Below are 27,918 nucleotides of genomic sequence, written 5' to 3' on the forward strand. Positions count from 1 at the left end.
CAGGTGTCACTAGTCTTATAGCGATCTTTTTTTTCCTGAGTATTATTTAATATATTGGAATTTTCAGTTGTGATGACATTAAAATACATGTAATGCAACGGGATAGGGTTGACTGTATAAGTGATAACAGTGGATCAGAGAAAAGGCAGCGGAAATAGTATTTTTCCACAATTGTGAAGAGGTTAGAAATTCAGAATTGAAAATATTGGCTGAAGGTATGAAAATCACTGGCATCTACCTCTACAGAATTCTGTAAGACTTACTATAACTCTAGATCAGGCTTAATAGATCTCAAATCACCTAATTATTTATTGGCTATTTATTGAAAGAAACAGCATTGTGTTTTTCTTCAATGTTGGGTTTTTCCCTTCCAAATTTAAACTTTTTCTCTCTTTTCTCCTTCCACATCCCATTATGAATGTTAATTCCCAGATTTTTTAAAACTTCCTATTGTGACTAGTGCAAATCTTCTTCAAAGAGCTAAAATGAACTTCTCCATTTCCTTTCTACATCCCTCATCAAATGAAAGTACTAATTTTTCTCAAGGGGGTAAAGCAAATAGTCCGATTGAGACATTCAATTCTGCAAGCTTGTTATATAGTTTCTCAGCTTGTTGTTCACTCAGCACATTTTTTTTTTCCTGCTCAATCAATTAATAAAACTGACAGGGAACATATAGTTAGCTCAAAAATGTTTTTCAGTTGATTTTCTACAAGCCACCTTGCTGCTTTAAGAACGGGTCAGAAAGGATGCTGAAGCATAACAATTTTGTGCGTTACTCTGAGTTGATATGTTAAGGCTCAGTAGTCAAAACTGGCAAACGAAAACTCAAGGTCACAGTGTTTAAACCTTGTTCTCACACTGCTTTTCTGTGTGACTTCTGGGGATGCCCGTCAACCTCAGCTACCTGTTTTAATTCCTTACTTTGTAAAGTATCAAGCTGCTTGTGTCAAAAACTAAATAATGAATTATAGGGGATTTGGCTTCACATTTAAGGTTGAGTAGAGAGCTGAGGGACAGTTTTTTATATAATTCATACTTTTGAATATTATTGGAACCATCATACGTTTCCCAACGTTAAGATACAAGAGGGCAAAACTTAGGCATCAACTAAAGTGGTATTTTAGTGGTTGCTAAACACAGGATTCTGGTTGCTTAAAATAGTAAATACACGTTCCAAATTCCTAACTTTCATCTGAAAAGGAGTTCACTTAATATGGCTGCCTTGTCATCCATTTTGACTTCTACTTACATAGAAGTGACACATTAAAGAATAACACCTAGTAAACCTTGTTTGGAGAGTTGATCAATGTAAAGAGACATGACTGTTTAGCTCAAAGTTTTACAATTAAACTAATGCATATTTTAACTTTCTATGAATAAATCGAATAAATCACAGAACTGGCTACATATATGCAACAATTCTAATCTTTTTATGCTTAACAGTAAAATATATATAACCCTTATGATATTGAGAATACATCCTAGGATCATATAATACTCTCTCTTTTTTTTTTTTTATCTACCATAGAGAGAGGCAGAGACACAGGCAGAGGGAGAAGAAGGCTCTATGCACCAGGATCCCCACGTGGAGTTCGATCCCGGGTCTCCAGGATCGTGCCCTGGGCCAAAGGCAGGCGCCAAACTGCTGCACCACCCAGGGATCCCTCTCTTTCTCTTTTAATTTTATGCAATGTATTTTAAGTAGGTCATACTGCAACCTTATTCTAATATAGCCACTCCAGGTCTAATATCAAGTGTTTTTTTTTTTTTTTTTTTCAGCTTCAAACTCATCTATCTCCACTTAGAAACCTATGCATCAACCCTACCAAAAAACTTACAAATTCTCTTGAGTGTATAATGTTTTCTTAGGTACCTGTGTTCCCTACTTTTGAAGTGTTCTTCCTTCCCTCAGTTGCCTACCAAAATCTCAGAGGGGGACATGTGTCAACCATCAGCTTTTTTGGGGAATTTTCTTGCATCCCCTCAAGCAGAATTAGATGCTTTTCATTTTATTCTTCCTCAGTAACTTTTACATGCCTCCATTATGACATGTGAATTCCATGGAGGCAGAAAATAGGATTTTCAACATCTCCAGTGCTTAGATAAGAGTTTACAGTACTCTCGGTGCTCAATAAAAATTTACTGAAGTGAATCAATGAATTGAATATAGGGAAAACATTATTGTGCTTCTTGTGGCACATTTTTAAGAGTTCATTTTGGCCTCATGCCCATTATTTTTTCTTACAAACTATGATCTGTTTTCCATCATATCAGGAAGAGAACTGTGAGGGGGAGATCCAGATAAATGAGTCCCAGTGTGTCCCGGTGTCCATGAACATTTATTTAAATTAACAATTCCAAAGTTAGCAGAACTATTAACAAGTCTCTTCTGTTGGAGATATTACTGGGGGTATAGTTGAGGAAGCTGAGTTCTCTGGCTTTTTGTGGTTCTGCATAGCCCTTCCATATAAGAGGTTGGCATGTTTTAGGCATAGGCATCATAGGAGTTGTTTCAAACAAGAAGTCAATCTCTATATCAAAGCAATTGCTACTTCTCTACAGATGTTAGGCAAACAGAATAAATACCTACTGGGGTGTAAGCTATGGATCCGTGCTTTGGATTTGCATCTATTTAAAACCAAAATCCACTAGAAATATAGTATGATTCAGTAGCAATTAAAGGTCCCTAATGCACCAGGATTTTTACCACAGAAAATACTGGATCAAAAATATATGGATGTAATGTAAGTCAGTTTTAAATCACTGTTTGCCAAGAAGAAAGATATAGAATCCAAGATGAAATTTTAATAAAGAATATCTTTTTTTAAGTTAGAGTCTTCAGTGTTTGATCCTTTATAAGCTATTAGTGTGCTTACAGGACTTTTTTTATATATTGCAAAATCCATTTTGTAGTTATTCTTAAAAATAATTCTGTTTGGGGCCAGAGAACACTAATTAGTACATATTAACATCAATTAAAGATGTAAACCCACTACAAAAAGATTCACTTCCAACAAACAATCAACTACTTTAGATTATCTTTTCACAAGTTGGGCTACCATGTACAGCCAAATTAGTCATCCTTTCCCCACAGGCCATCAGTTAGCCAGTTAGCTGTAGGTAGAAGTCAAACAAACGGTTGACATTTGAACTCCAAGTCTCCTGAGCAGGATTAGTTTAGCAATCACTTCTAATAAATCACTATTAAGAAGTCAGATATCTATGCCAACAGCATATTTCTACTTAAACAGAATGTATAAAACTAAGACTCTGGAAAATGAATATACACACTTATATGTGCACACCTATGTCTCTGTGTGTATATATATGCATATATACACACATATACACAGATATATATTTAGAGTGGTCATCAGATACACTACTGCAATTTTCACATAGGTGCCATTTGTCAATATAAGCAATGTCTGTAATAGCTTTGCAAAAGGATGATATACTTGTAGACGATATCTATTCTTCTTAAGAATTGTTACTTTGCTTCTAAAAAGCATGAATTTGGCCCTAATATCAACAGTGGTAAGGGTCACAGCCTCTCACTAAACGAACTCAATTACTGAAGCTAATCACTTTGAGATAAAATGCATAGGCTTGAGATAGATTTGAGACTACTGATTCACCTTAGCACAACTCAAGACAAAGAAAAGAATATAGCAGGATCTACTTTTAAGTTACAGGAACTTCAGTAATCAAAAGTGGTCTGAACACACAAACTCAGGTACTCTTGGGTAATTATAGCAGTTTGTTTTCTAGCTCTCAGCTCACTGATGTTTCAAGTGACTTGAAAACACACTGGTGAAGTTTCTTTCCCTTCATGTGCCGAAAGCTCTATGTTGCTGACAGATACACTTCCTTCAACATTGCTTGTAATTGTACCTCTTCTCCATACCTAGGCTTTGGACTCTTCCTGCTGAAATTCCCTTCTTGAGCATGATAAGTTCATTTTAATTTAGAAAAAAAAATTGGCAATATTTTTCAGTGGGAACTTTTAAAATGGGAATAGGACAAGATTCATTGACACAATAAAATTAAAGTAAAAACAATAAAGTGCTCCAAATTTATTTTTCTTCCTCATCAACTTAATCAACCTCTTGTTCCTGGTAGCTACACAAGCTAATCTCATGGGCATTTGAAATTAGTGTTGTGATGACTAACAAACATCACCACAAGATAAAATATTTCTTTTCTGAAAGAATGAAAAGTGGAGTCCTGAACATTTGAGCTAAGAATTAATTCTAAGTATTTTAATTAAATGTATTACATTTAATTATGTTAAATCAATTAATTACATGAAATTAATTGATCTGGATTAATTTCTGAATATTTGGAATATATATGAGATTTTCAGCAGAAGTTTTAAGGATTACTAGTTTTCCTGTGGTGAGTCATTACAGATAATAAAGTTTGCCATTTTACCTCAGTGCATTTTGAGAAAGCTCTAATTCATAAATTACTTCCAGGATTTTTTAGCACTTTCTCCTAAGACTTTATTTTTATGAATAGTAATATAAAAGGAAAAAAGTATGTAAATTTAAAATGTAAATCAGTATCTAAAATACATTAGAATAAATACATTAGAATTACTGGAATCTAAAATAAATACATTAGAACAGATTGTGGGCGGGTGGAGAAAATTGTAATTACATATATTAAGAAAATTATATTCCAACTGGCAAGTAAAGTAAAAAAAATAAATGGAATTTTAAGAATTCTGAATATGCATATTCAAGGAGATAGGTGGTATTTAAGAGAATCTTACTCTTCTTTAGTTTCATATCAAATACACCAATTAACATATTATACATTCAGAATTATGTGGGAACAGGTTCAGAACAGAAGAGAGAAATCAGAAAAGAACAGTATGTGTGTTTGTGTGTGCATATTTGTATGTTTGGGTGGTGAGTTTTTCAGATGTCAGAAAGTTTCATTCCTTAATCAGTTTTAGTAAACTCTTCACATGCTTTATCTCCTCAAATTTCAAACGACATTGGCATGTTTGCTGTAAAACAGCCACATAGATTACATAATCATGTTTTCTTGAGACACAGAAGACAGAATTTCTTTTTGCATGAACATGAAAGGTCTTTTTGCATGAACATGAAAGGTCTCCATATTCTTTCAAAAGATTAAGAGCACACAATGCCACAGAAACTGTTGTTCCCTTGTACATTAAAATGCTTGATTATTTTGCACTTCAAATGTACTCTAACTAGGATTGTGAATTAAAAAGGGGGGGCTTCTTTTGTTCACAGCCACTTTAAATGTTAACATAATGAATTACCTCAAGAATGTCAAATTTTAAGATAGCATTTTGATATAGTTCAGTCGATCTAGTATCTATGAGCTGAATTTGTTCACTTCTTTGCATGGCTGTGAGGATTTTTGTGGAAATATCTTACACAGAGAAGCCTTGTACTGTATAGATTGTGGTTTTACTGCTCATGCAATTTAGATATAGTGATATTATTACCAATATGAAATACTATGTAGGAAGAGATGAAGTTTTCTAAAATATTACATGGTGATTTTGAACATTCTCATTGTAAAAGTTTTACAAGCACATTCCTATATATAAGTACACCTATATACAAAAATCCATTTTTCTTTCTTCAAATGGAGCTAAATTATGGAGATTAAAATATCAGTGTTATAGAAAATCATTAATAATAGATATCTTTTCATTACCCTCACCAGGAAGAAATTGATTTTTTCTGGGGAACATTCAGAAAACAATTCAGTTGATACAAAAGCATTCCCAAGACCAGAATATCACCTCCAAAATGTTAAACTTTTCTCCTTATTAATTTTCATAAAGGATACAAATATACCACCAAATGTGCTTTGGATCTGTTATTGGAAAAAAAAAAGAGAAGACAGATCCATCTTTGAATCATGTCATTGGCTTCATGTATAATTACTTAAATTGGAGTATTGCTTAGAATGCAACAAAAAAGAAATGGATTTAGAAAGAGAAAGTGATTCGGGGGGAATTGTTCTACAAAATAAAAGCATCTCTAAAAATCAATGCAATGTTTGAACTAATCTGGTTTCCTTTTTTATTATATGTCTATAGATGAGAAAGTTCTTTAGAAACTTAACAGGCAGGTGGCCCTGGTGGCTCAGTGGTTTAGCACCACCTTCAGCCCAGGGTGTGATCCTGGAGTCCCAGGATCTAGTCCCATGTTGGGCTCCCTGCATGGAGCCTGCTTCTCCCTCTGCCTGTGTCTCTGCCTCTCTCTCTCTCTCTCATGAATAAATAAATAAAATCTAAAAGAAAAAAAACTTGACAGGTTGGTGCCTAATTAATTCATCAGAAAACAATTTTTCTTTGGGTATAACTTAAAATCAGGAGAAAGGTTGAAGATATACCCTATAATAAGGTAAATGGCAAGCAGAGATAAAATAGGTGAATAACAAGCATAGATCCAGACATACTTCTTGTTATTTCTAAGCCCACCACAGGTCATAATAAATTACTTAGGTATTTTAAAACACTTCATTTGGTGAAATCTTGAAATATTTAAAACGCTAAAAATTGTGCAGTCTCCTACTTAAAAAAAATGAAAGAAAAAGTTTGTCTCTAGTGACAAAGATATGAAAGTTGGAACGATTAGAAACCTGAATTAGAAGAGAAAAAGAGATTGAAGCATAAAAAATTATATACTCCAAATGCATCTCAGTCTGAAGTATACACCAAGCTTTTCAATGATTAAATTTAATATCACTTTATTTTTATTCCAATACTTTGTATTTATATGAATCCCCTGTTTTACTATTAACATATTCTTTCCTCTATCAGAGATAACAACTCTAAATTTTAGTAGAGAACTCAGATATATTTTCATATGATCTACAGCACTGAAATATGCTTGAGATATTCTAATTTGTATAACCATTTTTGAGGATGTATTTGGCAATGTGATGATTTCACTCTTTTAGAAGCTCAGTCACACATGTCTATCCAAAGGCTTTTTTCCCCCTTAATGTAATAAGAAGCCTGAATTATAATTGAAGTGGACAGAATTAGGCTCTAGAAAACATAATTAATTTCTGAAAAGAAAATTAAACTCTTTGACTCTTATCACTTTATAATTCCACACTTTACCTTTTTTGTTAATACCATTATTTTTAACATCCAATTATACAAAAATAATACATGTCAAAAGGCCTTTAAATAAAAAAATATCTTATTAATTATTATTACGCATGTGTTCATAACTAAAACTGAGAGTCTCCTGGCTCCTTCTGTGACCCCGTCAGAACTCAGGCTAAGAAATGAAACTCAGCCAAAGAAGGAAGATCTTTAACTTCTCAGTTGAATATGTCCACAGAGCCAGAGTAATTCCTTTCTGAAAGAAGAAAAGGACCTAGTGACCCAGTTGATCTATGGTCTCTAACAGCCTTACCACCGTGGACTACCTTTCTAAGATTTACTCTTTTCCCAAAGTATCTCTCCATCTCTGGATTGAATCCACTGACTTCATTCAGCCCACCCCTAGGAAACTGGAAGCCAGTAAGCCCTGACACAACTCCAGATAGGTTTTGGGTGGCCTGTACATTGCTGGCCACACAATGTTTTAAAAAGGAGTAGCCATCTTCAGATAATGTAAACACATACAGATATGGAGATCCTCCTGAAAAACTGGAACTTTTGGTAACCTACAACCTTTTTGCACATGGCAGTAATTGGTTTGTATGAATCTGGTCAGAGACCAGATATGCATCTCCAGTTTTCTGTATTTCCTTCTCTTCCTTATTGTCTGACCGCAACATTAAGGACAGGTGTCTCAGCTTCAATAAATATCCTTTGTGTTATACTCAGCTGGTGGAAATTTCACTGAAAAACTTTTGAACCAGTGATTTCTTTCCAGGCTTCATCTTGGAGTCAAATTTACTTAACTGGTACCTTGATTCTATTTCCACATTTGGGTCCTTACCTTAATCCTCAACTTTTTTTTAATATTTTAATTTTTCTTTTTGGTTTCACATTTATTTCCTCTCTCCAACCAGTTTTATTAGAATGTGCCAGTTCTGATTTATTTTTTGTTAACTTTGAGATTTTAATTATTCCTTCCTCCCATCATTAATATATAAGTAAAACCATGACCACTGTAGAACACAGGTATTGACTTTTTAAAAAGAAAGAAAATTATAAGAAAGTAGGTACAACTTCATGGCGGTAACATTAAGAAAAAAAATTCCTGTGAATACATCATACTAAAATATTTGGTTGCAGAGGTTTCGCTTCAAATAACTTTGGCTTAAGCAAAGGTTCAGAGAAATAAACTTATTTCATTGTATAGTATTAATCCCTGTGACAAAGACTTCTCATTCGTCTTTTGCGTAGAAGTCCTATTTTCTATGAAATATGTAATTGTTTCAGAGTCCAATGTCAAAGTCCAAATGTATTTCTTTTTCTAATGGAATTTTTCAATAAAGCACAATGGTTATACGTTTGAAATGCATATTAAGTGTTTCTGGCAGTAAAATTCTTGCTGTCTCAATAACTGATATGATTATGGTTGAAAGAAAAGCCAGGTTATAGGTTCTTTTTGAACTTTCATTAAACTATGAAAAATTTAATAGTGTGGATGCCTTGTTCCACAAATGGACTCACCCTGACAATGCAGTCCTTCATCATACCCATCTGAGCAGTCCATGACACCGTTGCACAGTTGGGATAAATGAACACATTTGTTGGTACCAAGGCAAGCAATGTGATTCAAGGGGCACTTGATTTCTACCTCTTCAGGACCTAAAAAAAAAAAAAAAAAAAAAGTAAAAATAAATTAGTTTTGTTTTTTATGGTAAAACCATTAGCTCAAGAAATTACTAGCCTGAATTTACAAAACAAACTATATGAAACACTACCAGAGGGCAGCTCTTTCAGGGATGTCAAAATTAGCCCCTGTGATTAAAAACCTAATATTTAAAATTGCATAAGACATAAAACTGTATTTTTTTCAAATAATACACTAAAGACACAAATATTCTTTTCAACCTTTAAGTAGCATAGGTTTAAAATCTGAGGGTCGGTTTGAGTCATTGATCTACTTCTTATCTTTAGATTTAGTGGGCAAGGTACTGAAACCCTGTATGTCTCAATTTCCTCAACTGTGAAATATGGAGAATGACAACTCCTTGGCAGAGCTCTCATTAGAACTGAATCAGGTAACATGAACAAAAAGATTTTAGTGGAATTTAAGTGAAGTTGTGTCAGTCTAAAAATTATTTCTTTTTTAATATGTTCTTTATTAAGAACAGCTAGTTATGTACTTATTTATAGATGGATTTTTTTTTTTGTTTGAAAAATCTTTACTGAGCAATTATAATAGAATTTACTAAGGAGTGGGGAGGCGATAAGGAACAGATAATACTCAGTGAGTTCTCCTGCTGATGCTAATAGTACATTACATGATCAATCTTTGTGTTTTTAAAGATTACTTAGGTTGGAACACCACATCTTTTCTTAAAGCTCATCAAACATCCAAATTGGGGACGTGAGGGGGGCCTTAGTATTTGAGCGTGTCTGCCTTTGGCTCAGGGCATGATCCTAGGGTCCTGGATCAAGTACTGCATTGGATTCCCTGCAGGGAGCCTGCTTCTCCCTCTGCCTATCTTTGACTTTATCTCTGAATCTCTCATGAATAAATATAAATAAAATCATTTAAAAAAACCATTTAATTTGTACATTGCTATATCTAAATTTCAGGTTGCTAATTCCCATATCCTAGCTAGACTTCTTCCACAGGCACTCTCCAAATTCCCCACGTGATGATTCTTAATCTTGCCCAGCTCTCCTAAATCCAGAGTGCTGTCGTGGCATATGACTACAATCGCATGTTAATCTGTCACTGATTATTACATGAGGCTAGATTCTACAATCAGGCACACTTAGTATTCAATCACAGCTATGTTAATACCCACGGGACATTAATTTATTAAATCAACTAAGCATTAATTTTCTCATGTGTAAATAAAACTATCAACAGTTTACCTTGTAGGCTTGTTGTGAATGTCAAAAGTTATTGATAGCAAAGCAATGAGTTTTGTGAGCTTTTTTTGGTTAGATGTGGGCTCGGAATAAGAATTCACATGTGTTAATCATGTAAATGAATGCATCAGAGTAGAGTTGTTAACAGACTCTGAAAACATCCCACACTCACATACAATAAATTGAGCAAACTATGTACATTTTCTGAGCTTCGCCATGTTGTTGTAGGGATTATATAAAAAGCTTTTTCATTTTTCCCAGCAAACGCTAATAAAGTGTTTGCTATCATCATAGTTAGGTAAAGAATGTTCCAATAAGGTGAGTTGCCTTTTCATAAACACTTGTATTGCATAACTTCCTTTTATACTGCTAGCCCTCTCCCCTCAAAAAAGCTGTGGAATAGCAAAAGACATGTTTTGAAATATCTTCTCAAAATGAGTGATGAGTATATGTGATTTTGTTTGATGCTAAAACAGCTTTCAACCTTTTATATTTAGGGAATGTAATAAATTGTTATGATGTAGCTTCACTAGATGAAGTATTGACACTAATTGGTTTTCTGGTATCTTTTCTTTGTGTATTTATACGATTACTGACATATAAGTCTATTAGTATTGTCAAATACCCATCACCTCAAATGCACAACTCATTTTATTATAGTCTCTGTAAACTGAGTATCAATAATTTTTAAAATATACATTTTCATATATATATATAATTATATATATACACACACAAATATATAATTAAAGTACAAATACACAAACTTAAATCCAAATTATAGGAATAAAAATAAGGGAAGCTCCTTTCACTGTTTCTAGTATTACATCTTATAAGATTAATACGAACTCACTTTAAAAATACAATTGAAAAATATAAATTAGGTTTGAAATGCTGTACATTTTTATGACCAACAGTCACAATGCAGTTTTTCTTAAAATTAGTTGGCCGGTTCTTAGAAATTTGAGAATATGTAACCTTGTATGAATGTCAAAGTAGTGTTTGGGCCAAATATATTTAGATCTCTATGTAAAAATTCCAAAAATAGCCCACAGATAAAACACTTCCAACCTGGGAGACTTCAGAAATTTTATTAAAACCAAAGATGAGTCTGTTTTTGTGCCAGTACCACACTGTCTTGATGACCACAGCTTTGTAGTACAGCCTGAAATCTGGCATTGTGATGGCCCCAGATATGGTTTTCTTTTTTAAAATTCCCCTGGCTATTCGGGGTCTTTTCTGATTCCACACAAATCTTAAAATAATTTGTTCTAACTCTCTGAAGAAAGTCCATGGTATTTTGATAGGGATTGCATTAAACGTGTAAATTGCCCTGGGTAACATTGACATTTTTACAATATTAATTCTGCCAATCCATGAGCATGGAATATTTTTCCATCCCTTTGTGTCTTCCTCAATTTCTTTCAGAAGTGTTCTGTAGTTTTTAGGGTATAGACTTTTACCTCTTTGGTTAGGTTTATTCCTATTCTTCTGCTTTTGGGTGCAATTGTAAATGGGATTGACTCCTTAATTTCTCTTTCTTCAGTCTCATTGTTAGTGTATAGAAATGCCATTGATTTCTGGGCATTGATTTTGTATCCTGCCACGCTACCAAATTGCTGTATGAGTTCTAGCAATCTTGGGGTGGAGGCTTTTGGGTTTTCTATGTAGAGTATCATGTCATCGGCGAAGAGGGAGAGTTTGACTTCTTCTTTGCCAATTTGAATGCCTTTAATGTCTTTTTGTTGTCTGATTGCTGAGGCAAGGACTTCCAGAACTATGTTGAACAGCAGTGGTGAGAGTGGACATCCCTGTCTTGTTCCTGATCTTAGGGGAAAGGCTCCCAGTGCTTCCCCATTGAGAATGATATTTGCTGTGGGCTTTTCGTAAATGGCTTTTAAGATGTCGAGGAAAGTTCCCTCTATCCCAACACTCTGAAGTGTTTTGATCAGGAATGGATGCTGTATTTTGTCAAATGCTTTCTCTGCATCTAATGAGAGGATCATATGGTTCTTGGTTTTTCTCTTCCTGATATGATGAATCACATTGATGGTTTTACGAGTGTTGAACCAGCCTTGTGTCCCGGGGATAAATCCTACTTGGTCATGGTGAAAATTTTTCTTAATGTGTTGTTGGATCCTATTGGCTAGTATCTTGTTGAGAATTTTTGCATCCATGTTCATCAGGGATATTGGTCTGTAATTCTCCTTTTTGGTGGGGTCTTTGTCTGGTTTCGGAATTAAGGTGATGCTGGCCTCATAGGACAAATTTGGAAGTACTCCATCTCTTTCTATCTTTCCAAACAGCTTTAGTAGACTAGGTATGATTTCTTCTTTAAACGTTTGATAGAATTCCCCTGGGAAGCCATCTGGCCCTGGACACATAGATCAATGGAACAGAATAGAGAAGCCAGAAGTGGATCCTGAAATGTATGGTCATCTAATATTCGATAAAGGAGGAAAGACTATCCATTGGAAGAAAGACAGTCTTTTCAATAAATGGTGCTGGGAAAATTGGACATCCACATGCAGAAGAATGAAACTGGACCACTCTCTTTCACCATACACAAAGATAAACTCAAAATGGATGAGAGATCTAAATGTGAGACAAGAGTCCATCAAAATCATAGAAGAGAACACAGGCAACACCCTTTTTGAACTCGGCCACAGTAACTTCTTGCAAGATACATCCACAAAGGCAAAAGAAACAAAAGCAAAAATGAACTATTGGGACTTCATCAAGATAAGAAGCTTTTGCACAGCAAAGGATACAGTCAACAAAACTCAAAGACAACCTACAGAATGGGAGAAGATATTTGCAAATGACATATCAGATAAAGGGCTAGTTTCCAAAATCTATAAAGAACTTATTAAACTCAACACCAAAGAAACAAACAATCCAATCATGAAATGGGCAAAAGACATGAAGAGAAATCTCACAGAGGAAGACATGGACATGGCCAACATGCACATGAGAAAATGCTCTGCATCACTTGCCATCAGGGAAATACAAATCAAAACCACAATGAGATACCACCTCACACCAGTGAGAATGGGGAAAATTAACAAGGCAGGAAACAACAAATGTTGGAGAGGATGCGGAGAAAAGGGAACCCTCTTACACTGTTGGTGGGAATGTGAACTGGTGCAGCCACTCTGGAAAACTGTGTGGAGGTTCCTCAAAGAGTTAAAAATAGACCTGCCCTACGACCCAGCAATTGCACTGTTGGGGATTTACCCCAAAGATACAGATGCAATGAAACACCGGGACAACTGCACCCTGATGTTTCTAGCAGCAATGTCCACGATAGCCAAACTGTGGAAGGAGCCTCGGTGTCCATCGAAAGATGAATGGATAAAGAAGATGTGGTTTATGTATACAATGGAATATTACTCAGCAATTAGAAACGACAAATACCCACCATTTGCTTCAACGTGGATGGAACTGGAGGGTATTATGCTGAGTGAAATAAGTCAATCGGAGAAGGACAAACAGTGTATGTTCTCATTCATTTGGGGAATATAAATAATAGTGAAAGGGAATATAAAGGAAGGGAAAAGAAATGTTGGGAAATATCAGGAAGGGAGACAGAACATAAAGACTCCTAACTCGGGGAAACGAACTAGGGGTGGTGGAAGGGGAGGAGGGCAGGTTTTGGAGGGGAATGGGTGACGGGCACTGAGGTGGACACTTGACGGGATGAGCACTGGGTGTTTTTCTGTATGTTGGTAAATTGAACACCAATAAAAATTAATTTAAAAAAAAAAGAACATAAATTAAAAAAAAAAAAAGAGCAGTGAAAAACTGGAAAAGTGAAAATTGATTTCTAGGGAATCCAAGGGAATTTTCTGAGAAGATGGAAATATTGCATATCTTGATGAAGTATTCATTATTCAGATGTATATTTTGTAAAGTAATTGAATTTTACGTTTATAATCTGTTCATTTTTACAATATGTAAAATTTACCTTAAGAAGTAATATAATGTTTTAAAATTTCCTATCTTTTCTTTGAAGTCAATTGTAGACCTACTAACTGAGGATCAGGATTTTAAAAGATTTTTCATATTCTAATAAATTTAGTGGATTTTCCAGGCAAGGAAGAATAATAAAAAATGTTATTATAAAAAAAATAAATAAAATAAAACCAAAGATGACTCAGTAGGTTTTTTTTAAAAGAAAGATTTTTCTTTTGTTTTTGTTTGTTTTTGTTTGTATTGGTTCAAATAAAAGTTTTGTTTTGTTTTGTTTTGTGCATTCTTAAGATTGTCAGGTAATGGGTTAAAATGATGGTGTGAAATGCACAACTGGTATTCAGAAACAAATTTTGAGAAAACAGAAAAAAAATGTTTGAATTTCTCAGAGGCAGTATACAAAACTATTAAATTCTTCCTACTGGTAACATGTAAGGATAAAAAAGAAGAAATTTGGACTAAAAAACGGAGTTAAGTAATTTCTTTAGTGACTAGCAAGTACATCTTCCTCATCTTTAATATACTCTTTTCTTGACTTCCAGCACTTCTGGGTAACTGGTAAGACAGCTGGTACATGATTTGATGGGTTGTAACTTAACCAGTCCTTCCCAAATTGTCATATCTAAGCTCATTAAAACAATGACAATATTTGCAAATTACACAGAATAGCAGAAATTATATGTAGAGGTTGTCCCGCCCCGGGAATCAACCTCAGAACTGAGACAATCAGTATCTCAACCCTCTTTGATCAATGCTGGGGTATTTCAGCAGGAAAACTCTGCTAACTCTAATATTTTGTTGTTGTCTTTCTAGAATATGGGGCACTTTAAAGAATAACAATGTCTGCCTTAACTAAAATTATCCCAGAAACCAGGGAATATGAGTATTTAGTGTACTTTTGCTTTGAGGAATAACCCACCCTTAATTCCCAATTATCGTTTGTGAATTAAAGGTGTGTATATCCCAGGAGGCTCCCTCAACCGGCCACCACTTCTACCCACTGATCTGTGTGACAAGGGAAAGAATGTGATAACAGAGACTACGTGAATTCCTAAGAATATGTCAGTGTTGCATTAAATGATTCATCTCACGAAAACCCAGGCATTACCTCTTTAGTTACTAAATTATTAGGATTTGGAGGATCTGAGAACAGGACTGGGATGACAGGGAAGCACATGAAGAATTGCAAAATAGTAGACATGCACTTCAAAATTTAAATAAGCATGGTAGTCTTAGATTATCACTTCAGTTTTCAGTTATGCATAGTCAGAACATTTCCAGTGCCTCAGAACTAATTTTAGGTGACCTGAACAAGATAGCAGAATTTAAAATATAGTAATTAATTATAAGAAAGAGAAACTCTATCATTAGAAGGATTTAAAACATATAAACACAGGCAAATAGAACTTATATTTTTAAATTTTTTATAAGCCTTGGCCAATTAGCTGCACTACGCTTCATTTTTTAAACAGAACCTCATTTTACAAACAAGCTTTCTAGGATAATGCAAGGGCAATGTGACTCATCTGGATGTTTTTTAATGTTTAGATTATTTTTATATATAAACATCTTACTCTGTTCAGTAAAAAAAAAAGTAGTTTAAAAGATATTAAGTCTGATCAAATGTCTTTTCTGGCTAATGATAATTGTGATAGCACATTCTGGAGAAGAATAGAGTTTTCTTCTGTAACGGCAGATACAGTCAAATATCTGCACTTGTCACTATACCATCATATCTCAGCAGGACCAGCATCGATCCCCTCCCCAAAGTTAACCTTTCCATCTTACCCTCTATCACATCCCACTTTCTGGGTTTTTTTCCTATCAAGATTTGCCACTTGGTTGTATTTCCCATTTCTGTCTTTCCAATGGTTCTAAATCCTCTACGTATAATTTCATACAATTTTCTTAGCCTGTACTCAAGAAAAAAAGTCACTTTGCTGATTGAACTGTCCTACAAATGTTATCCTTTCTTTACTACTTTTTTTAACTGTTAAATATCTTCAAAATAGAGACTGTACCCCCTGTATTCCCACTCCCTTCTAACTCCAGCCACTGCTCCCAACACTGCTGAGCTGGTTTTCTTCAAGGTCCCCATGGTCCCACTAACAGTGAAGCCAGAGGCAAACAAGATCCTTTGAAAGCTGACCAAAATTCCTAGGACACACTTCCTGCCATTATTTCCCATGACTTTTATACTCTAATCACACTATTATTGTTGTTATTTATGCTATTCCATGAACACGCTTGGCTGCGTTTCATATATGCTTTTTGATAAACTTTCCTATGTCTCTGCCTGAAAAACACAAACATGTAGTACACTGCCTGGCTCAATGTACAATTGTTGAATGAATGTTCAGTTCATTTTAACTCCTGGCTAATTTCTACTTTCTTCTGTAAGCTAAAAGTTATCTCCATTAAAAGATTCTCAGAATTCTCTCAAAATCATAACCATTCTCAGTTGCTGCCCACAACAAAACCACACTCTGGCCTGATTTCATTATCTAACTGAAACTTAGTTAACATTATTTACAAGTTATTTTCAGCACTCATAGTAAACTCCATTTAGAGTCAACATTCACCTCCTAAATTAATCCAAAATGTCCCCACTTCTGGAATTTTCTGTATGCAATATCATCTGGAGAATAAGCCTTCTCTTTTCACCCAACAAAATCCTTCAAGTCCAAACTCTGGCTTTTCCATCAAGTTTTCTTTGTGAAAAATAACATCACATAATGGAGAAGTTATAAGTTTAGAGATATCAAACCCTTGATTTAGAGTTTTTATCTGCTGTTTATTAATTATCTCAACTTGAGTAAAATGCTAATTCAGTGAGATTCCTCTTTCACATTTGAAACATGGGGATAATAATAGTGTCTACCTCACATGATCCTCATAACAAATGAATATGTTTTGGGATATGCTTTATAAACCAAAAGGATTGTGTCTGTGGGGGGTGCCACTGATCCCACTTTTTTTAAAAAATGTTTTTATTTGTTTATGATAGCTACACAGAGAGAGAGAGAGAGGCAGAGACACAGGCAGAGGGAGAAGCAGGCTCCATGCACTGGGAGGCCAATGTGGGATTCGATCCCCGGTCTCCAGGATCGTGCCCTGGGCCAAAGGCAGGCACTAAACCGCTGTGCCACCCAGGGACCCCTGATCCCACATTTTCTATGAATTCATGCAGATGTTGTTTATATCACATTTTTTTTTACAATATAGCTTTTTTTACAATATAGTTTCTGTGTATAGTCTATGAACTATATTAATATATGCAGTTTCACATAGATTTCATGAGGTATGAAACCTTTATTTACTTTTTTATTCCCACTTCACAAGATAAAATAAAATGTCGATACAAAAACATATTGATTGCTAGTTGATATAAGAATCAAGTAAAAAATAGTTATATAAAGTCATCATGAAAAACATAAGATGTCTTTGAAATTCAAAAATTAAAAAGTATCCATTTTTGGATTTTATGTAATTATACCTATTTACTTAGAAAACTGAGATTTGATTATATTGTGAAGAACTGTTGGAAACTCAACTTCTAAAAGCCTAGTACTGATTAAAAAATATATGCATGCACACACACATATACATATGCACACATACACATATATATACAAATTAATATAGGACTATTTCCATTGGTAAGATATCTTACAATATTTAACTTTTGAATATTGAATCTTGTGGAGAGTTCCTATTTATTAATGAAGAGCTCATGATTTCTAAGAATTTGTGAAAACTACCTTCAAAATAGCTTTCTTAGAATTATTTAAAAACAAGTTTTTAGTGTCACTTTAAGTAATATATTAAGATTTCTGGAACGCTATTAACCTGCCTGCAAATGCTTAATCTGTTCTATTCCATGTTATAAAAAAAAAAAATTAAAGAATCTTTTCCATAAAGTCAGATCCAATTTCTTGGAAATATTACAAACTATCATCTTTTAAGGGGAATTCCTATGCAATTAAGCCTATGGAAACACTGCATTATAATAGCTGTTGTAATTCTCACAGCTGAGAAATCAAAATAGTTACAGCCACTTGTGAAAACTATAAAGTATGTGGACTACATTATTTTCTCCATATTATTTGGGAAAATTAGTACATCATGTAAATACATTTAATAATATATATATAATACATACATATATATTTAATATAAACATAACACTGGATCAAATAATACCTTTACAGAAATAGTAGAACTTTCCTAGAACTGTGTATTTCATAAAATTCTGTTATATTCAAGCATAATTTACTTTTGCATGTAAGCTACTTCAACTGACAAACTGATAATTTAAATGGAAGAAATAAAAGAAATTTATAGTATTTCAAGGAAAATTAAAATTGGATTTATGAGTTTCAACTTTTAAATAAAATAATATTAATTGATATCATTAATCTATAGGACTATACTTGAGGATACAGGAATGAACAAGAACTCCTAAAGATACATGTGCACTCAATCTAATAGTAACTCACTCAAATTAAATAATTTCTGTGTAATATAGGTTCCAGTAATGGCTTGTGTGTTTACATATTTCAAATGAATGCTGTGAAAAATCAAGAACCGGAAAAGATGTAAAGGTGATTGATTTTGTCCAGCTGCACTACCCTCAAGCCAGCTCTGACATCTGTCCTATTTTTAAGGGCCCTGGGGAAGGAGATTTTGCAGCTTTGATAAGTTGTTTCAAGGTTTAAAAAGTCTTTGTTTTTAGTCCTTACTCTATGGAAGTCTCAGTATAGGAAAATTCCTCGCATCTAACATGAACAGTTTTATTTATGTATTTAATATGCGAAAAGCTTGTCTGGTCACCTAAGGAAAACTATGCCATATTAAGCAATTCTGCTATCACCAAAGTCACCACTGTGTCTGCTATTATGATTATGAATATATGGATGGTTAGGTAAGATTCATACTGAAAACTTTCTGGATCACATCTGGAAAAACTGTTGTGTTAAAATATCTCTCTCTTTCTCTGTGTGTGTTCTGCTAACTTTAGAATATACCTGTCAAGTCCTTCTTATCAGTTTAACTTACTATCTGCACCTGAATCCAATGGAAGTAGGTTAAGTCATAATATTCCCCTGCATTGAATCTGTAAACATTTAGAATACAGCCAAAATTGGCAAATGAAAAATACTGTAAGGAAATAGCTACAGAATTGTTGCCATTAAGTATAACTTTGGAAATAAAAATTTTATCTGACCAATGGACTGTCTTGTTTTCCAACCGTCCATTTACCAGCAAAAAAATAAAATAAATGAAAGCATTGCTTTACAAGGGATTGTCATTGCAGCAATGCTATTCATTAAACCCCATGCTAATGGAGGGAACTCAGCTTAGGTGGCTTTAAAAAATCAGGGCCATTTAGGTGTTTTAAATGTTTATTTCTCTCCCTGCATATATTCTTCACATGTTCCTTGATTACCGAATCACCTCTTCCACCCCTACCACTTTCTCTTTCAAAAGGTCTACAAATTCCTTTCCCCCTCCCTCGACCTCAGTTAAAATACATTTGTATGTTTGTTTCTTCTTTTTTTGTTTGTTTGTTTCTTTCTTCTTTAATTTCTTAGAGCCCTGTTCTTTGTTAGCTATCTTGATATCCTAAGTGCTATTTCTTACAGATAATGTATTTGCATTTAAACAAGATTCTTACAGAAACAATAGATTAACTCCAAATATTAGAATATGTAAAAAATGGCAAAGGAAAAAAAATGACAAAGGTATTTTGTTTTAGAAAAAGGGGCACTTCACTGATTGATACTCATATCACACTTCTTGCTGACAATTTTGTTTACTTGTAAAGTTGGCCCTCATCTCTCTTTGTAAAGGAAGAGTACGTATATAATCAATGAACCAGAAAGAAGATGCTTTCTTTCTTCAAGTTTGCAGAAATCCTACTGATTCCTCAAGAAGTAAAATGCATATTCTAGTCATATCTTAAAACTTCTGGGTGGAAAAGATTTACCCAATTGCAGATAAAACAACTAAGAAAGCAGAAGATAAAATATTCCATTTGGGAGTATCTCTCTTCTCAGATACAAAACAGAAAATAAGTGTTTCATCTCTAAACCTAAAGCTAAAGCTAAAGCTTTTTGCTCTTGTTTTCCAGGGTTACTTTACCTATAGTAACCCAGTGATGGCTAACTGATTACAGTTCTGAAGTTTAGGGTAGTGTGGAAAGTCTACTCTTTTGAGGCAGAGATGACTCCATGGTAAGAAGCATGTTAAAAAGATTAATGGATAGGAAAAAACAAGCAAAGACCATATAGTTCCACACATCACAATAAAGGGACAATGAGTGGAAGCAGCCAACTGGCTCATTCACAAGTCAGGACAGCTAAGAGTCACTCCCTTTTTGATTCCACAAATAAGTTAGAGATTGTTTCTGAGCCAAATTCTGCATACAGAGATGTTACTATTGCTACTCTAAAGCTTGCTTTTTGAGAAATACATTTAAAAAAAAAGATAATTATTTTTTCAGTCTCTTCCCATAGAGGCTAAGATAACAAAAGGTTAGATACATGTCCCCAAGTATGGCTTAAAAATCAAAGGCAAGGGGATCCCTGGGTGGTTCAGTGGTTTAGCATCTGCCTTCGGCTCCGGGCATGACCCTGGGGTCAGGGATCAAGTCCCGCCTGCAAGGAGCCTGCTTCTTCCTCTCTCTGTGTCTCTGCTTCTTTCTGTGTGTCTCTCATGAAAAATAAATAAAATCTTAAAAAAAAAAAAAAAGAATGAAGAAGAAGGAGGATGAGGAGGAGCACAAAAGAAGCAGAAGAAGCAGAAGAAGGACCCAGAAGAGGAGGAGGAGGAGGAGGAGGAAGAAGAAGAAGAAGAAGAAGAAGAAGAAGAAGAAGAAGAAGAAGAAGAAGAAGAAGAAAGAGGGAGCTACTTTGAGATCTGCTAGATGACAAACATCATTCCTCATCCAATTATCTCTTCACCACAATTAAGATGAAAACAACTCTACAAAAGCTAAAGAACTAGGGTTTTTCTTGTCTTAGTTTTTTTTTTTTTTTTTAGTTTTCATTCAAGACAACATTAAATTATATATACTGACTTGAAAAGAAAACTATCTTTCTGATTTAGAAAGAAGTGTGCTCCATGACCTTTTGTCAAACAACCCAGATTCCTGGTGATATATATATATATATACACACACACACACACACACATATATATATCATATATACCATGTATAAGTATATATATATATATATATATATATATATATATATATATATCATGAGTAAGAAGATATTTTCTGATCCCACTGGTACATTTATTCAAATAAATGTATTTAATAGGAGTTATTCATTCATTATTCCACTTGGATAAAAACCTTGATATTTGCTTGGACTGAATGGATAAGAGAAAAATAGGAAAGAGAAAAGAAAAAGCGAATATATGCTTTGAATCACTTTATCACATTTCAAAAAGGGATTATTTGCTGTATGTAAAAACAAATAAACAATTGCTTGAGAGTCCTGATTAGCATACAAATGATTTTATAGTGAGAAGGACCAGTTAGAGAATATAAGTTAAAATGTCTTTCACTGGAAGAACCATGTTGCAAGACATAATAATTTTTACAGAAGCCAATTTATCCTTAAGAGGAAGACAGAATGTTCAAGAATCCAATTTTAAAAGCCATAGAATGATACAGATGTTATTAAACATAACAATATCAAATCCTTAGTAGAATGTATAGATTGTATATTTCAGACCAAAAGTGAAATGTTATTGATGAGATATTTTTCAAAATTTAACTTTTATGCCACTCAAAATGTAAACTGTGAACATAATTTCAAGGAGCACTTTTAATGAAAACAAACTGTTCTATATTGCACACTGTAAAAGTAGCATTACATTAGTAGGATAATTGCTGTTTATTGAGTACTTCCTATGTTCCAGGATCTCTGGTAAGCATAAAATGTTCATTATCTTATTAAATCCTTACAAGAACATTATGAATTAGGTATTATAATTGCTCTTACATAGATGAAGAAATTGAAGATTGCAGAGGTTAAATACCTTCTTCAAGGTCACAGAATTGTAATGCTACTGTTTGAATTCAGGCCTCTTATATCTTTGAACACTGGTTTCTTTACCACTGTGTTATATTGTGCTACAATCTCAACCTCCTGTAACAAGGAAACAAATATGGCAATGCAGCCATGTAGGTATTTCTGTCTGATTCACTCTCTCTCTGTGAAATAGATTACATAAGGATCTTGAGGGAAAAGTAAGAAAATTTTGTGAGAAGTCAAGGCTGTGAAGCCATGCTATGTCATTACTTAAACTGCTCTTATAATCAGGGGTGATTCCTCAGTATTTAACAACAGATGAAATTCACTGGACTGGCTATAGCTTCTATAAGTAGCCCTAAGAAAGAAACTTGGCTATCTGTGTACATCCTGTGACTTCTTGGCTGTTGAGCCCTCACCAGTTCCAGGTATCAAGTCTGTTTGACCAGGGGAGAGAGATAGGAAGAGGGAATGGCAGAGAGGAGACATGACAGTCTCCTGAATTTTACTAGGACGGCTTCTTTGTCCACTTTTGACTGAAGGACCTTGGGGTTCCTTGAGAGGTTTCAGGAGGGCACTGGGTAGCAGTTGTTCAGAATCAAAATAGAAGTGCTCATCAATCGGTACAGTTGTGCCATGCATACCAGCTAAATATTAGCCATGTTTAGAAGAATTTGTATTGCCTATTTCCAGCAAATTCTAACTATGAAGACAGTCCCCACGAGCTTTGCCTTAATGACAAAATATTTATGCACTATAATGTTAGATCATCCACAGTAAATACAAACAGGTCTCCAATGTTATGTGGTGCTAAGGTAAAGCTCCTTCAAGTGATCAACCAACTTACCCTTAACACAAAACCCTTCCTTTGACCATTTAATCAGTCTTTTCCCATGTACTTATTCCCACTTTTGTGGAGCATTCTCTAGATTAAGCAGGGTAGCCACTGACATGTAAAGTCCTGGTAAAGTCCTGCTGCTTCTGACACCTGCACAGCTTCCGTGCCTGGCTAGCTTGGCACAATGGAGCCCAGCATGAAGGATGCCAACATCACAGGTTCAAATGCCATCTGGTACAAGTATCTGCCTTTCTGTCTTTCAGCCCCAGATTTTACCTCTTCACATCAGCCACCCCATATATCCTCTTCATGCTAGAACTGATGCAAAGCAAGTCAGTATCTTTGAGACACTACAGATCCCTAAAAGGAAGGACTGATACCACTTACAATTCAATTGAATGTTTAAAAAGACAGAGCCTTAGCCAGGCTTGAGTTTGGGTTCAATGTGCCAATACTAAACACTCAGCCAGCTTCTCCCTGGGGAACTCTGTGAGGAATGACTCTAGGGCCTTTGAGTGTGCTTACATAACTGCTTCAGTTCATTAAATAGCACCGTGGCTCTCCTGTTTTAAACAGAGCTGAATGTCTCCAATTTATGTGATCAATTAAACAACTGCTAAATAAACAGTATTTGGTAAATAGTGAATCAGCAAAAGAAGTTTCTCTCTCCTCATGAAAATCATCTACTGGCAATAGCTACATTTCTCAAAATTTTATAAGGCAATTATTCCTTTCATAGAATATTAGATATAGAAATTATGATGAGTAAAGGGAAGGATACAGAAAACAATGAGGTTGAAGTTGAAACACACACTGACACAAGGACTGCAATATAACTAACAGTGTTAATGCAACTCATCCACTAACTGATATCTGAATGGTGTGATAATTAGTGAACTAGTGATACCTTTTATTGGATATCTTACATTTATGGACAATTCAAATGACTTATAAAATCACAGTACCCTTCTGAAAATGTCTTTCGCTCAAGAAGAAAACAAAAGAATAACAAAAGGAATTTTCTAGTTGTCCATGTTGAGAATTATTAAAAATAAAAATAAACGGCATTCATATATCAACCAAATACCCAAGGTAGTCACTTTTACTCCATCACTCTATTCTGCTTAAGGGACTTCAAATGTGATCAACTTTACACTGAATTTTGCTCTATGGTAAATACTGTTGTAGCAAAATTTCAGTTAGTCTCACCCCCCTGCCAAATCTTTTTTTTTTTTCAGATATATTTGCAAAGAAAACTATTGATTTATTTTTGTTTCATCTGCCCTCTCTGACCCTTCCATACCCATGGTAATGAACAGAAAAATGGTCAACAGGACCTGAAACAGGAAAGGAGACAAAAGGCAAAGATCAACAGAAGTGTACAGAATGGAAAACCAGGAACTGGGTAAGAGAGGTGACCCAGTTTTTATCAAGTCCTAAATTTATAACATGGCTTTTGAAGGTGGTCTTTTCTGTAAAACTTTGAATAGGTATAAACAAATGAAAAATCTCCAAAGTCACATTTTTCTCCATTTAAAAGTTTAACATATATTTTATAAATGAATTCTAAATAAGCCATTTATTATTTCCATACCTTTACTAGACAGAATCTGATTGAAAACTCATTGAAGATTGATCTTTGCAGACTTGCGTGCGTGCGCACACACAGACAAATTTTGTAAAGTAGAAGATACTACTTTGCTAAAAGCAACTATTTATTATATCTGTCAGTACAGAGAAATATACAAATCCTTTACTGTAGCTTTTATTTTCTTTTTGGCTCCACCTATGTTCTCATTATGGTATTATCTGATGAAGTTGATTAATGACCACAATTAAGGTAAAAGAGTACAGTATTTGGGAAGAAAGAGTAATCCGTGGAATTTCATTAAAGATGCCTCCTTTATATAAAGTTGTTTTATTAGAGTATTTTATTTAAAAATAAGAGACATCTCAAAGCTTCTTTACATAAAAAAGCATGCAATTACCCTAGGATGTCAATATTTTCATATTTTATGCTGAAGTGTATGAAAGATTCCATCTTCTTTGATGTTATTCAACATATTTCACCATTTCACTATTCTGATCAGATTTTCATGAGTTATGTCTCTCATGAACATCTTTCCACATTTCATACTGAACATTTGTCAATGACACATTCAGAGCCATACTATATATCCCAAGACAATGTTTTCCAAACTTTAATGTGCATATGAATCATGTAGGGATCTTAAATTGCAAATTTTGATTCAGTAGATCTTGGCTGGAACGGATTTTTGTGTATTTCTCCAAGCTCCCAGGTGGTTCCTGTACTCCACTACACAGACTACACTCTGAGTAGCTATGTACTAACACCCCCCAAAAATGGATTTAAAACCTGGTGTCCTGGGATGCCTGGGTGGCTCAGCAGTTGAGCACCTGCCTTAGGCTCAGGTCATGATCCCGGGTCCAGGGATCGAGTCCCACATCAGGCTCCCTGCATGGAGCCTGCTTCTCCCTCTGCCTGTGTCTCTGTCTCTGTCTCTCTCTGTCTCTCTCTCTCTCTCTGTCTCTCAAGAATAAATAAAATCTTAAAAAAAATTTGGAAACATATTCACTGAAATGGAATCTAAACTAATGGGGCATCTATTTTTATTACACCACGAATTAAACAAATATTACCAAGACAGGGCAGCAGCACACAATTTTAAGCTTTTTATTAATATTGATATATTGACACATTCTAATCCACCACAAATTCTTATGAATGATTAGTCTTTGAGACAGTGTATGTATTTGTATCCTAAAAAAAATCTTAAAATCTTTTAGACATTACCTAAGGATTCTATAGGTGACAAATAAGAAAAAGAAAAAGAAGGAGGAGGAAGAGGAGGAGGAGGAGGAGGAGGAGGAAGAAGAAAGAAGAAGAAGAAGAAGAAGAAGAAGAAGAAGAAGAAGAAGAAGAAGAAGAAGAAATGAAGGAAAGAAAAAAGAGAAAGAAGGAAGATATAAATGAGTACCAGATATAAAATGTGATAAATTATGCCAAAAAAGTCCATGTTTTATATTATTTGTTTTTAGAAACTGAGAATTGATAGTGTGAAAGTACAAAGAACTGATCATATGATGTCAGGTTTGACAGATTGGTTAAAATCGTATTGGTTACTTCTCAATTTACTACATATATCAACTGAAGGATGAACAGCCTTATCAGCTATGTGCAGAGCTTGAGACCTGAGAAATACTAAGGCAGAAGACCAACTTCCATTTTATTCAAAACTCCTGTGCATGAATATGAATAAATCAATGCACACATGCATAATTTCCCCGTTTATTTTCCTTCTGCATCCTATCTCCATTTTCTCCTTTAATTTCTCAAAATGTACTTCTGGTAAAATTAAGTGGCTAGTTTAGGTCTATAGGAAATAGATACCTATGACATTTTGACTTTATTTAGATCAACTACCTTCTCTACTCAGCTACCTGCAATTGCTTGCATGGCAACCACTGTATTTAACAGCAATATTTTCTTTAATTTTTAATTAAGTTGTTAGAACTAGTCTGAATTTACTTGGTTTCCTGCTTTAAAGCTATAAAATGACCTAGAACAACTAAATGAGGAGATACAGTTTTCTTTTAGTTATGTATTAGTATGAAGTGAGAGCAGGGGGCAGGGTCCAGGAAAAAGTAGATGACAGAAGAATAAATCCTGTAGGATGATTCCTGTTTGGTCACGCTTCTTCTTACTTTCCCGCTAATACTGAACTGCTATAAAAATGCTTAAAGAATTGGGTATCTACTAGGCCTGGGTTCTACACAAATCTGCTGAACAAAATGCAAGCTGTAAAACACTGAAGAAAGAAAAAGTTAAAGCTTGTTTGTTTTTTAAATTGGCAATGTGTAATTACAAATATTCTACCTTTAAGGTATTTCACTTAAATTTAATATTTGTGAAGATAACCAAATTCAAAATTAATATTTGGGAGGTAAATTCATTCTGAATCTCTTGATAAATGTTTCTAAAGGTGAAAATAACCTAACACAGTCTACTCGTACTACTAACACAGTAGTACGACAAAATGCAGAAATACCCAAAGATTATGTTACTATCTAAATATTGTGACTTCTCAAAAGTACATCTCTAAATGCTTGAATTTTTTGGTTCAAAACATAAAAAAAGAAAAAGTTGTATATTTTAGACCCAAACATACTTGTATAGCATTAGTATTTGATGTTAAGATAACCATAAAGTGCCAAAAACTAAGGGCATAATTTATGATCCTAATAAAGCACAGCCATTAAATGGTTTAAATTGCTGTAAAGGAATAGTGAAATAACATGCAATTCCTTCTTTCAATAGGGAGGTTTGTTAGTCTGAAATTAATGTCCTCATATGTAACACTTTAACAACTTGTTCTGCATACAAAGTTCTACTGAGGAATAAAAGTCTCAGACCTTTAAAATCCCAAATACCTTATTTTGTTGGGTAAGGTTCTTCTGAGTAATATAGCTCCATAGGCTACAATTCTGTACCTTTTTTCTTTAAGACATTTCTTGATGTGAGTTTTAGGTCACTGTCATTTTGAAATATAAATCTTCTTGCAAGTTTCCTACCTGGTAAAATAGCATTTCACAATGGCATCCCTTTATGTTCTTCACTATCTATTATGGCACCAATGAACCTGTTGGAAAATATTTTTTTCACCGAAGATTCAGTCCCTCAATATGAGCTCCAATCGTGTCTCTAATCTTCACATCCTATCCTGCAAAAGGGCTGCCTCCTGGCTGGCATTTACAGTACAGCACGAAGGCCCTTATCTCTTTAGTCATTCCAAGGAGAGCATGGTGGAGAGAAACCTCTCCAAGCCACTCGTAAGTGGAGATCCCACAGGTATGTGGTTAATGACCTTCACAACATTTTCTGCATATTGTCTGCTTTTGAGTAGGAACTCTACTGTATGTTTTGGTTGCAAATATTCCTACAATTCAGTTACAGCTTCTACAAAGTTGGCCTTGGCTTAAATAGGCAAATTATCACTGTCAATCTATTGTATTTAGGCTCTATT

At 34.4% G+C, this 27,918-nt stretch overlaps 1 protein-coding gene and 1 pseudogene across 1 annotated transcript in view; one reads left to right on the forward strand and one right to left on the reverse strand.

Moving 5' to 3' along the window:
• Positions 1–27,918, reverse strand: part of LRP1B (LDL receptor related protein 1B) — a 1,812,620-nt gene that overhangs the window by 1,158,166 nt on the left and 626,536 nt on the right. Inside the window, exon 3 of the mRNA XM_072757648.1 lies at positions 8,639–8,776. Within this exon, the coding sequence (XP_072613749.1) occupies positions 8,639–8,776 (138 nt within the window). The remainder of the gene's footprint in view (positions 1–8,638; positions 8,777–27,918) is intronic.
• LOC140598946 (elongation factor 1-alpha 1 pseudogene) overlaps positions 27,578–27,918 on the forward strand; it is a 103,655-nt pseudogene continuing 103,314 nt past the window's right edge.

Source organism: Vulpes vulpes, chromosome 5, assembly GCF_048418805.1.
Source record: "Vulpes vulpes isolate BD-2025 chromosome 5, VulVul3, whole genome shotgun sequence".
Classification (NCBI taxonomy): Eukaryota; Metazoa; Chordata; class Mammalia; order Carnivora; family Canidae; genus Vulpes; species Vulpes vulpes.